We start from the raw sequence: 18,448 nt of genomic DNA, 5'->3' as shown, positions 1-18,448 counted from the left end.
TAAAAGTCGCATTAATAGCCTATTAGCATTGTTCAGACTGTACAATAATAATATTTTCGTTCGAATCCAACCCGGAGCAGCTCCACCGTCCACATCGCCGCACACACCGAAGACGCCGATTGGCCAGCTGGCCCCTGGCACCACTCCCTCTTCATCCCCGTTAGGGCTACCGGCCCCTCTGATTGGTCAGTTCCACCGTCAATCAACGCGGGTGACGCCCCTCCATCCGAGCCCGCCTCCTCCCCTCCTTCTCCCGCAGCAGGTTGGGTTGAGCGGTCGGCTAGGGGACCGTGGACAGCTCCCGTCTGAGGAGCAGAGTAACGCAGGAGGAGGAGAGGGCTGGATATGGGGGAGCCACCGCACAGGCCCGTACGATCGAGATAAAAAAAATAAAAAATATAAAAACACTTTTTTTTTTTGATGTGCACCTACCGGGGAAAACACACAAAGACACGGAGCTGGAGAGGCCTTAGGAGGACGGGGAAACAACCGAGGAAGTGAAGGAAAAAGGGGGGAATACGGCTACTGACCCATCCCGGCGCATCAGGGGTGAAGCAGCGAGAGAAAGGAGGAGAAGAAGGAGACATCATTCCGCTCGACCCGATGGACTGAGAGGACAGATGAATGAAGACTGCCTACACTAACGCCTATAGATGTCTGGCCAAGGACCTGGATGTCTATGCCATGAACACGGACATGACAATGGACGGGCTTGGCAGCCTGCATGGCGGGGTGGCCGTGAGCTCCATGGTCCCTGACGTGGAGCTGATGAGCGGCCACAGCCCGCTCCACGGCCGCGGGAGCTCCTCGGGGGGCCACGGGGCGGCGGCGGCAGCGGCGGCCACCCTGCGGATACACCAGGACCTGGCCGCCGCCGCCGCGTCGTCCCGCTCCGCCATGGTGTCCGGCATGGCCACGATACTGGACGGCAGCGGGGAGTACCGGCCGGAGCTGTCCCTGCCGCTGCACCACGCCATGAGTGTGCCCTGCGACACGTCGTCTCCCGGGATGGGGATGAGCGGCACCTACACCACCCTGACCCCGCTGCAGCCGCTGCCGCCCATCTCCACCGTGTCCGACAAGTTCCACCACCACCACCATCACCACCACCACCAGCGGCTCTCCGGGAACGTGAGCGGGAGCTTCACCCTGATGCGAGACGAGCGGGGGCTGCCGGGCATGAACAACCTATACAGCCCCTACCACAAGGACCACATGTCCGGGATGGGTCAGAGCCTTTCCCCGGTACTGGGCAACGGCCTGGGCTCCATACACAACACCCAGCAGGGTCTCCACAATTACGGCACCGCGACGCATGGGGGCCACGACAAGATGCTAAACTTCGACGCGCACCACACTGCCTCCATGCTGGCCAGAGGGGACCACCACCAGCACCGAGGCCTCGGTGGCCCGACGGCCGGGATGATGCCGCACCTGAACGGCATGCACCACCCGGGGCACCCGGCCATGTCCTCGGCGGGCCACCACCCCCACGCCCACCTCCAGTCTCCATCCCACGGGCCCGTGTTGGCTTCCACCAGAGAAAGACCGCCCTCCTCCTCGGGGACGCAAGGGGTGAACAGCTCGGGGCAGCTGGAGGAAATCAACACCAAGGAGGTTGCGCAGAGGATCACGGCGGAGCTGAAGAGGTACAGCATCCCCCAGGCCATCTTCGCCCAGAGGGTGCTGTGCCGCTCACAAGGGACCCTGTCGGACCTCCTGAGGAACCCCAAACCCTGGAGTAAACTAAAGTCAGGCCGGGAGACCTTCAGGAGGATGTGGAAGTGGCTGCAGGAGCCCGAGTTTCAGAGGATGTCGGCCCTCAGACTGGCAGGTAAGAACACAACAAACTGCGCTGCCACGCTGGTGGCTTTTGGTTTGCTTCGTGCGTCAGGACAAGAAGAGGAATTTAAATCTCCCCCATAAATAAAAAAATAAAAATAAATCTAAAATGATTTCCCAACTGTCACTTTTTTCCCCCCCAAACCTTTTTGCTGGCTTTGTTTTGGTGTTTCCTCGCGGCTCCTTTTCAGCACTCCAATTCAGATGAAGGAAATGTATTTAGAATCACCGGTGTTATGATTACCATTATTGATCAATAACAAAAAGGGATCGATGGGAAATGACAAGGTCACGGGATTTCCCTCCAACAGTCCCCCCCCCCCCCCCCCCCCCCTCTCTCTCTCTCTGCAGCGACCCAGATTATATTTTCCTATCCCTGCATATAAGAGGGGAAAAACTGCACTTTTACTAAATATCAATTCAATTATTATATGCTATAAATTTCACCCAAATTATGGCTTCAAAATAAAATAACAGTAAGAAAAACAAAGGGAAAGAGGGGAGAAAAAAGAGGAAGTGCTTCCACTTCAAAATAATTTAGGAAAATTTGCACAAAATGTAGGAAATAATTCTTCCATTAAAGTCAAACTTCAGGCTCAGAGTTGTTCTATATTTTAGGGGTACGAGGGATTATATTATGCAGCCGCTGTCATGAGCCCGCTGAAGGCTGCTTTTATTCTCTTGCAGTATTTTGCAGGGAGAGAGGTGCGAGGCAGAGAGAGGGGGAGAGGGGTTTGTGTTTGATCGCGAGAGGCGCTTCAAGCGATCAGACGGGCTGTGTGACATAAACACGACGGTCTGCAGCATCAGTGGGTCTGGTGCCCCCTCTAGTGAGGAACTGCGTCCTCTGTCTGCCCCCCTCCCATCTAGCCTCTATTGTCTGCAGGGGACGGCAGCAGCAGCAAAACATATATATAATCAGGTGGCTTTTCAGGATCAGGATGAGTGTTTTTCTTCTCGTTGTTTCTTGTTATATTGTGTAACATGAACATGTGGGGTTTTAGTTTGCCAGTGAGATCACATTTAATGGTATTTCACAGAGGTGTTTTTATGGCAATTTGGACATTTTGTAAGCCGGATGTTTGAGTTTAGCTTCAAGACACAAGTGAGATATAGTGTTTACATTCACTTATTCATTTATAAGGGGTTTTCTTATCTCATTGCAGCCGTAAGTTAGTAAAAAATCAGTATGAAGAATACACAAGTTCAGCTCAGTTGCGAAATAGGTCGGTTTTCGCACAGGACTCAAACTTTTCATAAATCCAACTGGATGTTGCTGCTTTTATTGTGAAAATCTTCAAAATGTGAACTTTTCATGAGCCAAGAAGATAAAATTAGGTTTGTGACATTTATAAAAGAAAAAGTTAGTTTTTTAGAAGCAGGATACATTTCTCAACCCAAAAAGAAACATCTATCTCCCTTTAGTTAATCTACGAATAAAAGAGAGAGAGACAGTGTGTTCATCTTAAATCAACATGTTATTTGCTCCTTCTCACCAAGGTTCCAAAACAACTCATTGTAATACTAAAAGGTAAGATTTGTAACAAATAGATGCTGGAAAGATGCTTCTAGAAGAGCTGCATCAGGATACTTATGAAATATCTTTACAGGCAATATAATAATAGTTTGCTTCACTATTTCACTTCACTTCAATACATGTTTCTGGTTTGTGCGCTTAAGAAAAAGACCAAAAACACTTTTAAAGAGTTAAAAATAAGTCTTTAACAACTGCTTTTCACTCATGCTCCTACATTATTTGACACGTGGCAACCAAGATGAAGTAATCTGCATAAAATACAAATATTGAGACATAACCAAACAAAGTAAATGAAGCTAAACAAACATAAAACTATAAAATACTATTTGAAACAATGCAGAATAAGAGAACTTTATTATGTTCACTGCTGTCCAGTAAAAAAACAACACGTTTTCAGCTAAACTCAAAGACTTAAACATTCCTAAAAACCTAAACCCAATTACTTATTAAAGAAATGAAAGAAATCTTTCTTGTCATGGAGCTTATAAGTAAAGCAGTTTTTCTAATTTCATGGACGGTTTACATTTTACAGACGTGTTTTTCATGGGGCAGTGTTTTACTCTAGATATAGATGATGTAGTGTGGAGTTTGACTTTATTTTCAGTAAGGTTATAGTATCTGAAGTGTGTTTCTGCTGCGATCACTAATATGAATCCAACAATAAACCTTCAGCATAAACATTTGATCTTCTTCAGTTGTTTTTGACATACATTTATTTCCATGATAATTCCCTGAGTATCAGTCCAGAGAGTCTCTGGACTGATACTCAGGGAATGATCCTGGTGAAAGCAAGTCAATTCAAATAGATTTCTTTAACAAGATGTGTTTATTTATTTATTTATTTATTATCGATACCTGTGTGTCCTCGTTGGAATAGAAAAAAAAACATACATGTGAAAATGACAACGAATAGAAATGACAAATCGACATTATATGTAAAATATAATAAACGGTACTGTTCACTTAACAAACACAACCTACGTGGAGTTTCCTAAAATATCACTAAATGGAGAGTACCCTTACTATGCCTTACTTCAAATAGCTGAAATAGTTCCATAATTATCTTAATAAAAAAACCTCATTACTCGTGTAGTATCAGCCATTCTGCTGTAACAAGATAAAACATTTAGCACACACAGAGGTCAGAAAGAAGAAGAAACACATTACACTTAAATAAGTGAGAGTAGATGCAGTATGTTTGAAATGTTTATAATTGTATGAAGTTCGGTTAGTAGCGTAGATATATTAAGTATTCTACTGAGCATTGAATACTACATTTATTCCTTTAATATTTTTGCACAGGGACATTTCAAATATCACCCAAATGATATGTATCGTAGGCTTAATGAACTCATGGTATCTGTTTATATTCAGTATAACTATCAGTAATGAACGTTATCCAATACGTGTCTCCTTTATTTCCCATAGTGAATATAAACTTCAGTGAATGAAGCTATTATATTGCTAAATTATTCCTAAAACAACATTCAAAAAATAAATTCTGACAGGAGCTCCATAATAACCTTTATAAACTCATTTTATTTCCTATCATATCTCTATTCTTACACCTTGTGTTGACTGTTGTTTGTGTTGTGACCTTTAGATCGGATCGTGTTCTAAAGTCACATATCAGCGATGGTTTCACCTGACATCCTGATGTACTTTCTCATATTTGATGGCTGCCTCGTATTCCAATGTTTACAAGTAACATCTGTTAAATCTCCTTTTAAACTAATCGTGGCTTTATTTGTGGTGTGAATGTAACATGGTTTTAAGTGTCTGAGCAGTCTTTGCTGAATAGACTCTTATAAAGAATAATCACTGCTAATAGGCAGTGTTTTCTTTTTGTCCCCCTATCTGTTTTCCAATTAATGGAGATCCAAACATCTCAGATCGGCCAGCTGATTCTCCAAAAAAATTGATTTGGAATTTTGCATTTAATGAGCCTAGATTCGGTCAGTGGATGTGGTCCAGCTTTTACCCTCACATTTACATTATTTTGTACCCCTACATTTTAAATGTGTACACATGTGGATGAGATTATCTCTGCAGGACGTGTGTGTTACTTCGATAGGGGCTCTTTCATTTTCGGGGCTGGCATTTGACGATATGTGTTGATGTGAAAATGACTTGAGTGACGGTGGATGGAGCGTGGAGCTGGAGGAGAGTATCCGTGTTGCCTCGTGTAAAATATACACCGTGAACAGCCTCGTGCTCAAACTGCTGTCTGACGGAGCTACGCTCATCTGCTTTCCCTCTCTGCAAAACACTCGCTGGCTGCTGTGTGTGTGTGTGTGTGATGCTGGTTTCTTTTTTTAAAAGGCCCCCTATCCACGAATCAAACCTGAAATCATTGTTAGGGTTAGGGATTGACTGAATGTTTTTTTAATAGTAGAGTCAATAGTTGCAGTGGGCTATCCCAGTTTTGGTTGGTCGATACCAAATTGACACTGTGTCAATTGCTTGCATTGAGGAATAAATATTTGTTTTACTACAAACCCCTTTTTTCTTTTTCATTAGGAAACTAGATAACTAGAAAGCTTCCTGATTGACATGCTGTATCTTCAGAAAGCTGGTCACCAGTTCAAGAGTCAGTGTTGTTGAGGAAAGCCTGATGCTACAACCTAGAAGCTAAATGTGCTTAACATTAGCCTAGCTTAGCACAACAGCCCAGGAAGTAATGTTGTCATAGTATGTTTCAGCAAACCAAAGATATGTTGAATGTCAACGTCTTTTTACATTGGGTCAGAGCAAGTGAAGTAGTTTACAGCGTGACCGTTGTTGGAAGAAATGTGGTGTAACAGACGAGAAAGTCCACTTAGAGCGGATCGAAATCTTGGTGGACGAGGCAAAAAGGACTTTCACCCAGGTGACCGCTGTTCCTGCACCGCGTGAAACTAAAAGTCAACGTTGACTTTACGCTTGTTATGCACGGTTGTTGCACTTGTTCAGATCAGATTCAGATTCAACTTTATTGTCCTTGCACAGAGTACAAGTACTAGGACAACTGGGGATGGGGCTATCCCCGTGGTGCAGAGTTTAGTAAGGTGACAGCTGAGAGGAAGAATCTGTTCTTGACCTAATATTACGTAAGAAAGTCAGCTGTGGGTAGTTATTGTTTAATTACGCTAGTTAGTTTGTTACGGTTGTCACGGCTGTTACGTACCGTTGTTACGTTATTATTGGAACACAAACAGACATCTTTTTTCTAACCATAACCAAGTAGTTTTGTTACCTAAACCTAACCAATTGTGTCACAAATGTTAACTACGTAAAATTGAGCGTTTCTGCCAGCGTGATACGAGGCTGATATGAAACGGATATGGGCTTCAGAAACATTGACATTCAGTGTATCTGTGGTTTGCAGGAACGTAGAATGTCAACATCTTTTTCAGGCGACCGGGTAGCAAACTTTTTTCCTCGTCTGATAACAGGGTGAAGTCAGCGGCTGGCCGTTGTAAAGCTTTTTAATTCATTTTAATCAATTCTGAATTTTGGATACATTTTTTAGGAATTTATCATTTATATGCCACAGATTTTGTTTTCTGATTTCAGCAACAACAGAACAAAACATGTAAGCTACTTAAAGAAAAGACTGGGAGTGCTGCTGGCAGCAAAACCCAGTTGATGACAAGAAAGATTGGCGACTAGCTTGTTAGCTTTTCATAAAACAACATGTAAATCAGACATTTGTTTTTTCTCTTTTGATGGAGCAAGGCGAGCCATTTCCAATGCTTCCAGCCTTTGTGCTAAGCTAGGCTAAACATGTACTGGGCCTCTGAAAGTGAGGAATATGAATGGCTTTCTTTCTTCCAGCTTGACATTGAAACTGCATTTTGCGTCCAGTGCTTTCACAGAGAATGGAGGCTATATTGTCCCAGTTTTTACGGCAGAAAACCCCCAACACTCCTGGTTGTTGTGAAGATACTCCACACTCAAGCTTATTTTTATACATTTTTTTGCCAGGCGTTACATTTTGCTCATTTCATCACTCTCTCTTCTCTCTTTACAATGACTGTATGAACAGAGCGAGCCTCAAATCCTACATTAACAACGCTACAAGCAACCAATAGAGCTGAGGTTAAAGGTCAGAGCTGCAACACTCAGACAATAGATGGAACAAATATTCCCCTGACCCTGAGACGGGCAGAGGGCAGAGGGAGGAGCAGCATGCAGGGCGGAGAAAGAAATGAGAGAGCTGTGAGGCAGGGTTATTTTTCTTTTTTCTCTGACTGTTATTAACATTCATGTTCTGTACATTCACAACGATGAAAATATGAACGATTAGCCTTCCTCTTTCAGTTCTCTCTTTCAGTTCACTTCCTCTCCACTCGTACCCTTCAATATCTTTTTCTTCCTCGCTGAATTAATCGCTTGATATCGTCCTATTTGGAGCCGAAACAATTGTTTGATTTATTGATTAGGCTATTCCCAGAAAGTTGAAAGTCATCTTTAAAGCAAAAAATAACAAAGATTCTCTTGTTCCGGCTTCTTGAACTTAAGAAGAATTTACTAACTGTCTTTGTATTATATATTAGTAAATTGGATGTTTTGCCATTTTAGACATTGGTCAGACAAAACATTTGAAGACGACAGATTGAGCTTTAGGAAACTGTGATGGGCAGCTTTAACCATGTTGATCATTCTATTGACCAAACCATTCATCAATAAGGAAAATATCCAGTAGTTGCATAACCCTTCCCCCATTCCTCACTCTCTCGCTCATATTTCTGCAGTGTTCTAGAGTGATTATGTAAATAGGATTTATTTATATAGCACTTTTCAAAAGGAAAATTTAGCACAAAAGAGGAGGAGCTGGGTAACTAATGTGTTCTTTTTCAAAAAGCAAGTTGGTACTAATTATATGGAAAATAGAGAATGTTCAGGGAACTCTCCCACTTAATTAATCCCAAATAACTGCCGGTGTGTCATTTCATTTCATTTGAGAATTGTTTTGGGACATCCAACCTATCATAGAATCCAGGCATTCACTAAAATGAGATCATCACATTTGACAGACAAGTACAGCATGGCGTCGTCTGCATAAAAGCGAAAGGTAAATTACTACATGGTGATCTGGAGTCAGCTAGGACTTTTTTGGGGGGGGGGGGGGATATTATTCATGTAATTTGTATGCAAAATAGGTCTGCCCAACCACACAGGACAAAAAATGTAACCTGCGGCATCACTTTAAAAGTAACCCAATTCTGTAAAAAACGCTGACCTGGCAACACTGGATTGCTGGCAGCACACCTCTAGTCAACGGTTGTCAAACAATGAACTGTAGAGATATTCTGTTGTTTATGGGACTGCGGAGTGTTTGAGTGTTTCTTTTTGTTTTCCTTCTTTTTATAGAAATAGGGTTAGGGTTATGTGCTGAATTATTGTATCTGTTGATAGTTTGATGAAGTGATTTTTTTTTCCTGTCAAATTTAAAACTGAAATTTGCTTAATTTATACGACAACAAATAAACTATATGGCCAAATGTATGTGGACACGACTGTCTATATATTTTTGTGTACCTAGTCTGGGGATTCTTTTCATTGTCTTTAGCTTGGTTCCAGACCTCTGAACCGGCTTCTGCGTGACTAATTTCTTTCGTGATTTAAAAAAGGCCGTTTCCCCAACTGGAAAAACAATAAACCAATCAGAGATTTATGAGCGGGTTTATGAATGGTCATCTTCCTGCAAATGTTGGCTAGCGACAAAAACTGCCACAAAAAATGTCAACTACCTTGTATGAAATCCACATAACTACAGGTTGTTGTAAGTCGACATACAGAAATAATGTTAATGTTTTCAATCATTGTAGAAAAAAACCCATCAAATGAACTACTTCTAGAAACCACCATCACAGCTTCTGTGTCCACTTAAATTATCGATGGTGGGACAAATCCGTCAGCCACTGCTGATTGGTAGAGCAAAGCAAAACAATCCCTGCAGCGAGGTTCCACACTGATTAATGGTGCCTTCAGCTCTATCACATATTGGTGTACGGTTCAGGTGATTTCAGCCCCATACACTGTTGAGCGCTTCCTTTCAACATTTTTTATATTTTTACCTTTGAAAAGAACAACATTTTGACAACATGTGTCAGGTACACAGGTATGTATTTTGGTTTCCACATACTTTTAGCCATGTCGTCCAAGTACAGTATTGTTAAAGCAGGTTCTTGGACATACAAGGTTTACAATACAAGTGTAAGAATTCAGAATTTTGAAGAAAAATGGTATGCACATTACCAAACAGTAGTCTATGATAAAAGAAAAACAAATCTGTCCGTCTAAATGTCTTTCTGGAGCTTTTCCCCTTGCCTCCTTCTCCTCTCCCTCTTCATTTCGAATATTTTCCTTTCTCTCGCCAGCTCTCTCCTCCCTTGGACCTGTCTCTCTCTCTCTCTCTCTCTCTCTCTCTCTCTCTCTCTCTTTTGGGGGAAGGTATTATGTGATCGTCAGGGGAATTGAACACAAGAGCAGAGGCAGCAGCGGCCCGATGAATTATTGATGGGAATCTCGGCGTGACCCGCCTCGGTCTGCTCACTTCACTTCTTCTTCACCTCGCAGCCGGGTTAACCAGGCAAAATGGAGGGAGGGAAGAGGAGAGAGAGAGAGAGGAGGAGGAGGAGGAGTCCATTGTTTGGTTGGAGGATGCTGCCTGCCTGTGACTCTCAGTGAATTATGGATGCTCAAATCAGTGTTAGAATAGAATAGCTCATATAAAAGCTGTACAAATAGGATCCATGGTCAGCACAAACGAGTAAACATAGGGGGAAGTGCTCTAATAGTTTATATGGTAATTCAGTATAATGTACATTCCCAGAGCACTTATTCCATCAGTACGTCAACAGAATCATATCATACCAGCCCTCCTCCAGTCTCCTAAACATTACCTTCCCCAAATTTGAGGGAAACCTTTTTTGTCGGGGTTTATGTTTGCTGTTGACATATAGTGTTGTAACCCTAACATAACCAAGTTGTTTTTTAACCTAATATAACCAAGTTGTTTTTTAACCTAATATAACCAAGTTGTTTTTTCACAGAAACATAACCAAGTAGTTTTGCAGCTTGTTTTGTTTTGTTTCAATTTACAACGTTCAAACTGTTTAGAACTGAAACCATAATCAGAGAGAAAATATGTTTCCATCGAATCGCAATTGCGAGTGCAGTTCAGTTGTATGGTAACATTTAGTCGGAGACGGGGTTTGTCACACTCACCACACCACTGATCTCAGTGTCTCTTTTTAACACTAATACTGTTCTCATCGACATTAATTCAGAATCCTTCCACCCTACCGTTTCTCGATCACTGTTAAGTTGCTGTCAATGGAAATCAACACTTGCTACAAAAAGCCGACCAGAGAGAGATTATGCACTTTGAGTTGCTGGAAGGCCTTTCGTGGTAATGAAGGAACATGTTTTTAATAGCTTTTGGACAACAGTGGAGTTCTATGGCACAGGGAAATAAGATACATCAGGCTTTGGATACACACAATGCTAAATGAATGCTCACTTCATTGCCGGAAAAATATGGTCAGACGTATCCTATAATGTCTTTTCTGTTAGCGAACAGAAAGAGAAGAGGCCACTTAGAGTCAAATCGTGCTGAAAATCTGAATGACTTAACCTAAATATTTTCCATTTTACGCATCCTGCTGCAGGCAGACACAGTGCATTATTTATGAGCTGGACCCTGCTTTATGACACAGATTACCAGCAGTAACTGCTTGTGTGTCTGTGTGGGTTTGGCTTTACGGTTTCAGACTGTGGGAATACAGTTTGTGTCCGTTTTCAGGGGTTTTGTTCTGACCTCCTGCATATTTACAGGCTGCTATTGATCCGTATTAATGGATTTCAGGCTGCTGAGAGGAGACTTTTGATGTTTGTTTGTGTGTCAGCGTGAGAAGATTTGACAGACCCGGTTATTTCTGTCCTCTCCTGTCGATAGCAGTGTTGGAGGCTGGAAACCGCGGCATGATAAAGTGTGTTTACAGGTGTTGGGGAGTACTACTGCAGATGTGGAAAAGTTGTATGAAAACTTTTGTCTCAAGGGATGTCACGTGAGTCAGCGTCGGGTTGGGGCTGAAGGAGTTTGAAAACAAAATAAATTTGGGGGTGTAGAGTTAGAAAGAAGGAAAGAAAGATTTTATCGGACAAACAAACAAATATCCTGTTATATCGTTTAGGTGTTTGGAAATGTTGATACTTTAGTCAATGTTATAAAAGACTAAATCTCCACCATATTAACATCTGATCTCTCTCTTGATATTTTATCTGGATCAGGAAAAACACGAGCATGTGGGAGTAGATAGACTCATAATTGAATATTTATTCATATTTGTATTTGCGATCAGAATGCAATCAGCCAGGTGTAAATCAGCTGCCTCAGAGCGCCTTCTATTAGACTGCGGAAGTACTGCCAAATGCTTTTATTAAATTAAAATTACCTTTTTTTTGGTACTATACAAAGTTATTTGTATATCTAAATATGCTCAAGAAGTCACATAAATAAACATCAGATTACTGTTCATAACCTAAATGACCAGTTACGTTTGAATATGACATCATCAGGTAGACACAAACGTGTTTTGACTGTTTGCTAGCTAGCGTTCCCTTGGATGCAGTGACACAAGATGTATCTGTTGAACAGAAATGTGATGTGGGAGACAAACCGTGCAACAGTAAAAGCCCCAAAGCGTGTGGTGAGGAAATATCACCTCGAATACATTACATCTGAACTCATAATGGCAGGCAGAGATGGGTGAGGATGAGCAGAAACGTATTTAGCTTTTATACAGCTGAACGTGGCATTACACATATTTACAGCCCGGTCTTTAGTCTAGTCTTTTCGCATTTTTTTTTATTGCCAGGTTATGTATTTTGTGTTATTTATTTGGGAAAATGGTACTCTGAAATCTTTTTTTGAACAATCACAAGTGGGTCTTACGTTACAAGGATGAGAACCCCTGGTGAGAAATGACATCATTACATTACATCACCTCTTCCAGCTATCTTAAGCTTTCCGCCAAAAAGACACAAGCCCTTCTTTAGCAATGTAAAAAAGAAAAAGAGAAAGAGTAGAGCCCACACAGCAGCATCGCTCTGGGAGACTCTCAAGGGAATTCCACCACATGCAAGATAAAGGAAGCTGAGCTAGCACTAATGCTTGCGAGCTTCTGGCTCTGATTGCCTTTTTTTTTTTTTTACAGTATATGTAACGTTAGCAAGAGTTAGCAAGTCTCAGTAAAAGTAGTCTATGGAAGCCTTCGGCTGTCAGTCACATGACCCTCGCCTTTCAACTTGTAGTAGTCCCTCGAGAGCAGGCTGTCTGTTGTCCCTAACATTTGCATATTGAGATCTGATCCCCATGCAGGCAGAATCAAGAGCACGTATGAATACCAGTTGTAATTGCTAAGACCTGAGATCAGAAGTCATTATCTGGATAACGTATGCAGATACAGATTGCAGGTGAATACCAGGAGGAGACGAGAGTTACAAGGTTTTGACCTCGCGACCCCGGAAACACATTGCACGTTTTTCATTCAGCAAAGCACCGAGCTCGAGTCTGTAAACTCCAAACATCAGCCTTGTGCGTTCAGACCCTTTACAAACCTACGCTGCAGCTCCCAATAAGAAAATAAGTGGAATAGCCTAGTGATTTATTTTGTTAAGTCTGTCCACACCAATCACGGTGCCCCGGCGGTGTTGGAGCGGTAGAAGTGTTGCCGGCGCGAACTAAGCGACTCGGGGTTCAGGGGAGAAAATGGTCCTGTCGACCGCTTTATTACGGTGGTCAAATCAAACGTGACACCTGGACTCTGAGCTCGTAGAGGTGGAGCTCACCAAGAATACACACCGCACAATTGGTCAGAACCACACACACACACACACACACACACAGACAAGTGCAGGTATAGACAGCAGGGAGGACAGGATCACAACTCTGATTCATGCTTTAAGGACCATATCAGTTTTTTTCACATAATTTACCCAATGCACTTTGAAAGCAGTGCATTAGTGGTAATATCTCTCCACAGTGGTAATGTTAAAGACCTGTCTTTCTCAAATTAAAGACTACATTTCCCATCACTACTGTTGTTTTGTGTGCAAAAGAGCATGAGTAGAAGGTAATTCAACTCATTTTTACATATAATCATACACTCTGAAAGCTCAAATTGCTTAATCTGAATACTTGCATTTATCTTAACTTGTAGATCACAATGAAATTGTGTATCAATCCGCCGCTGAAAATAGTCCCCAAATAAATGCTTTTTTTTTTTTGCTAAAAGCTACAGTGCCCAGCTGTTTCAGAAAATGAATTGGGATAAGATAATGCCATTTTGTGCTGAAACATTTAAACAGAAAAGTCTTGAGGTGTGGAGTTTGAGAGATATGAGTGTTTTACATTTACTGAAATGTGCTATTGAGACATTACGGTAAATGTAGGATCCAGTGTTTTTCGAGCTCAACTCATGCTAGTCAAGATATCTGACTCTCTCCTCCTTATGAAAGTGACATACTGATTCACTGCGATAATTACTGTATTTAAACAGTCCGTTCTAAACGTCAGTGTGTGGTTGCCTCAATGTAAGTTGTATAAAAAGGCCTGTGGTACAGTCACGGGAGGCGCTGACACAGGAGCTAACAGACACTAGCTGCCACGGGAAGAAAGACACATGATTATCAGTAATTAGCTGCATCTTGATTGGCTGACAAAATCCAAATTGATCATTATCATTAAACAACAACAGTTGAACAAAGCGCTGTAAAATCAAATACATATATAAATCAAAAGTAACCCTTTGTCATATCTTAAACCCTCTGCTATATCGTCTTATGTTTACTTCAATTATTGTCTGTTTCACCTGCGATGAATTCACACACACACACACACACACATATATATAGTATATATATATATATATATATATATGTGTGTATATGCTATATACACACATATATATATCCAGTAATATATGTATGTGTAGGATACTGTTTACAGGGCCATACTTGATTTGACAATGATGCATTTCAAGGCATCCTGTAAACAATACAACATGTTCAACGATCCGCTGTATATTTACTCGTGGTGTCAGAGTCTCGGGTCCAATCAATATTGGAGACTCGTGGCAATTTAGGTCAGACGTGACCTAGAATGGAGGGAAGCAAGAAAGTCTGGATCGGACTTGTTTGGGACGTTCTGGGTTGAGAAGCGACGTGTAGAGCAGAGGCCGATCACTGTTTCTACAATATGTCTCAAACATTACGTCGGATTCATTTGGTGTTTACGTGAGGCCCCGTAGGGCCCCTTTAAACAGACGGAGCCAACTGAACGTCACTGCCTAACCCCATTCATTCTTCTTTGTTGCTGTTTGGTTTGTTTTCTCTGTTTTTTTTGTGTCCTCCTCTTTTTGAATTCTCTCACTCTTTCTATCTGTGCTCTGTTGGTTTCCTTCCTGTCGTTGTGCCTCCTCTCCCTCGGGCTCATTAGTATTGGTGTCGCAGCGCTGCTGAAATAAGTCTGTCCGGAGGCGTAATGAATGACGACAGGCGGGACGGAGCCGTCAGGCAGCATGGCAGGGTTTACTGCGAAAGACAAACAGTGTTTTTAAAAGAAAAGGACAATAAACACACGCTCTGCTTTGACCTTGTGCTTCACCAAAATCATGCAATTCCCTCTGAAGATAACAAACAAACGCATTAACAAATAACTGTATTTAAATGATATTGTGGTGATTATGATTATTATTACTTTATTGATTGCTGCTATTATCAAGGATTACTATTTGTATTTATATATGAAATCTGTAATAATAAAACTAATTTACTATAAAAATCATGTTTAAATTTAAATCTCTATATAAATAAAATAATAAAATAGATGAAAAGTCAATTATTATTTATAATAATGAAAAAGAATAATGCCCTGCGGAAAAGGAAAATAAATACATATTAATTCAGTATTATTAATCTTCTATTTATCTATCTATTTAACAGTTGTTATTATCAATAATAACAATAAATCAATACGAATAATTATAACTTTACAAAATATGTATTATAATATGACAAGAAACAAATTAAGACTTGATTTAATTTAAAGCATGATATCCTCTTACAAGTCTATTTATTATTAATATTGTTGTTGTTGCTGTCATTGTTGTTAAAAAAAAAAGAATCCTAGTAATAATAATAAAAACACCATTTAAATGTTTCTCACTTTTATCTGTGATTTCTCTGCATGCTGCTCTGACTGACAGTCCTCTGTATGTAAATGTGCTGATGTGTATCTATAGCCGATCAATACTGATGGTCAGATACGGAGACCGAACACAAACAAGGAAGTGGACGCACATTCTGTTTGTTGTCCCTGCTGCTCCCCGTCTCTGCTCGTGTTGTTGTTTTCTGTTATTTCAGTTTCTCTCTCTGTCTGGGAGTCAGTGTGTTTTTTTATGAAATGTGCGTACGTGCGTGTGTGTGTGAGTGTGTGTGTGTGTGTGTGTGTGTGTGTGTGTGTGAGTGTGTGCATGTGAAAACGGCAGTTTTGGGCTCCGCTGTGCGTGCGGATGGATGATGTGGATCGATGGCTGTAATCCCGAGCAGATTAAAAGAGCATTAATACTGGCAACGATAACGTAAACGGTGCGGACCCAGATCTCCATTGATCTGCAGGAACCTGATCCAGACCAGTTCCTGGAAGAGATGGGAGGGGGGGCTATGAAGAAGTAGGCCAGAGAGAGAGCTGACATTAGAAAACAATGAGAGAGGCAAACTGTATCTGAATGGCTCATGATAATACTAACATGGGCACTAAAACATGCAATATTACTTGCAAATAAATAACAGTGATTGAAATGTATCAGTATGATCTGTAAGAATTTCTCTCTAAAATATCAGCACATGGCAACTACGGCATGGTTAGAGTTCGATTGGGGTCGCAGGTTTTTTTAAAGTGAACATGGATTTCACTGTTGTCTCGGGAAAGTTGTTCTTTTTCGGTTGTGAAAAAGGTAAAAATGTTCATCTGCTTGTGTTTTGTCAGTTTTCACGTTGCACGTTGGGCTTTCAGGGCCACCGTACCAATCAGGTTATTGAGGTGCGCGGCCGTACGACAGTGTGTGCAGCTATGGAAGCAAATAAGTGGCATAAGCATTTTGATTTTAAAGGCCACTGAATACTTTATATTGGAATTCAAACCCCACTAAATTCATAGCATTGAAATACTTAACTTTGAAAACTATGTATCTGAGTTTATTTGATAATAATAATAATAATACATTGTATAGTGCCTACAAGTCGGTTTGATTGCATTCAGGCCTGATCCTTTCATGTTTTTCGACGTGAACTTTTGGATCTGAATTCGACCAATCGAATTTCAGCAACTTAAATCTAGTTATTTTGAAATTCTCAATCTTGAATTTGTGGATCCGAATTTTCGAGAAGTTGAAAAAAAAAACCTGTAAAATCATCAGCTTTTGAAATTGCAACTCGAGAAATTTCACATTTTCATTTCAAGGCGGTGAATCGAGAACAAATAAATTCAGATACGGTTTTCAAATATATTTAGAACATTTCAATCTATATATTATCTATAAAATTAAAATGCTGATGTCCCTCATTTGCTTCCGTACACTTTGCTTCACGTTCTTATTCGGACACGTTTTCTTCTTTGGATGATATACGGGTTTCTTCACCTCACCTACACACTTAGTTTCTTTATTGTGTTGACCTATTGTCTTGTCATGTGTCTAAACCAAAACATGCAGCACTTTCTGATGGTCAGATTGTCATTATTTTTCCCCCTCCCTATACCTGCTGCAGATTTGCTGGTAAAAGCATTAAAAGCAGCCGGTGTGATGAGTGTCAGACGGATGGGTGTGCAGGGAATCCTCCTCTATTCGATTGTGCCACCTAACTGGATTCATTAAGCGGAATCCGTCAGTTATTGGATTATGTTTCATATTGGATGGATGGCATCCAATTGTAGATATTGCGGCCTTTAATTGGGACAGGTTTGGATGGACGGAGAGGGCAGAAACATGTCGGAGAAAAAGCTGAAAATAGGAATAAATAATCAGCGAATGGAGCAGAAAAGGAAAACCAAGTAATAAACTATAAACATAAAGGAAATAAAACAATAAAAAAAAAATAAGCAATAAAACTGGGTATAAAAAAGGGTAAGAAAGAGAATACACACTATATGGTCATCGCTGAGCGGCTCTTTTTCTCTAAGAGCAGAAAAAACGGGTCAACTTGTATCGTTGGCCGCCGATCGTTCGGAGACAAACACAGCGGTGAGCGGATTGCCAGGGTGTCCGTTTATAGCTTGCCCTACCTCCTTTTGATCAATCACCGATTACAATACAATCTATTGATCAGAGAATATTATCTTTCTACCTGTGTTTGTTCTCTGGTGTTGTGTGCTGTGAGACTGAGCGGCGATGGCTTCAGGCTGCCAAAAAAACATTACTGATAAGAAAAGGTACTGAGAAGCCAGTTAACTCATCATCTATTTGTCTCTGTGTGTGTGTGTGTGTGTGTGTGTGTGTGTGTGTGTGTGTGTGTATGTGTGTGTGTGTGTGTGTGTGTGTGTGTGTTTGTTTGATGTCCAAAAAGAGCTTCCCTCTGACTTATCCTCACTGTCAACATAAAGTAGGTTAAAGGTTAGTGCGTGAACTTTCTCTCCAGTGACTTTTCACTCTAGAATCACACATTTTTTATACTTTCATATATTTTAACCCATTTGAATTTTTTATTTTTTTGCTGTGATTTTCCTATTTGAAGCAATCCCATTGGAATTTTGCACTATAGTTCCCATTATGCTTTGTTTAGGTTAATTAGTAAGCATAATTTTGCCATGAAGTCAGTGGCTGGTTTTGAAATGACTAGCTTATTTGCTACACTGTGCTCTATATTAACCCTCCGCCATTTAAAATAAACCTCTAATAACTGATATTTTGCAGAAAAGCTTCTGACAAGACGACGCAGTAGTTTGTCACATATCTTTTTTGCGACATTTTAAAAGTTGGCTTAATATTTGCTTGTCAATAGAATGGAAACAAGGATACTGAC

General features: G+C 41.0%; 1 protein-coding gene across 2 annotated transcripts in view; it reads left to right on the top strand.

The window, feature by feature from the left end:
- The first annotated feature begins 624 nt into the window (after positions 1 to 624).
- The window catches only part of onecut2 (one cut homeobox 2), a 34,901-nt gene continuing 17,077 nt past the window's right edge, over positions 625 to 18,448 (top strand). Inside the window, exons 1-2 of one of the 2 annotated variants that reach the window (XM_076079814.1) lie at positions 625 to 802; positions 836 to 1,834. In XM_076079814.1, the coding sequence (XP_075935929.1) occupies positions 625 to 802; positions 836 to 1,834 (1,177 nt within the window). Of the gene's footprint in view, positions 1,835 to 18,448 lie in introns of both variants that reach the window. The other variant, XM_076079813.1, reaches the window with a different exon arrangement.

Source organism: Anarhichas minor, unplaced genomic scaffold (assembly GCF_050575085.1).
Source record: "Anarhichas minor isolate MPS153535 unplaced genomic scaffold, ASM5057508v1 ptg000073l, whole genome shotgun sequence".
NCBI lineage: Eukaryota > Metazoa > Chordata > Actinopteri > Perciformes > Anarhichadidae > Anarhichas > Anarhichas minor.
The sequence above is the reverse complement of the archived record's forward strand: the minus strand, read 5'-3'. Positions and strand labels throughout refer to the sequence as shown.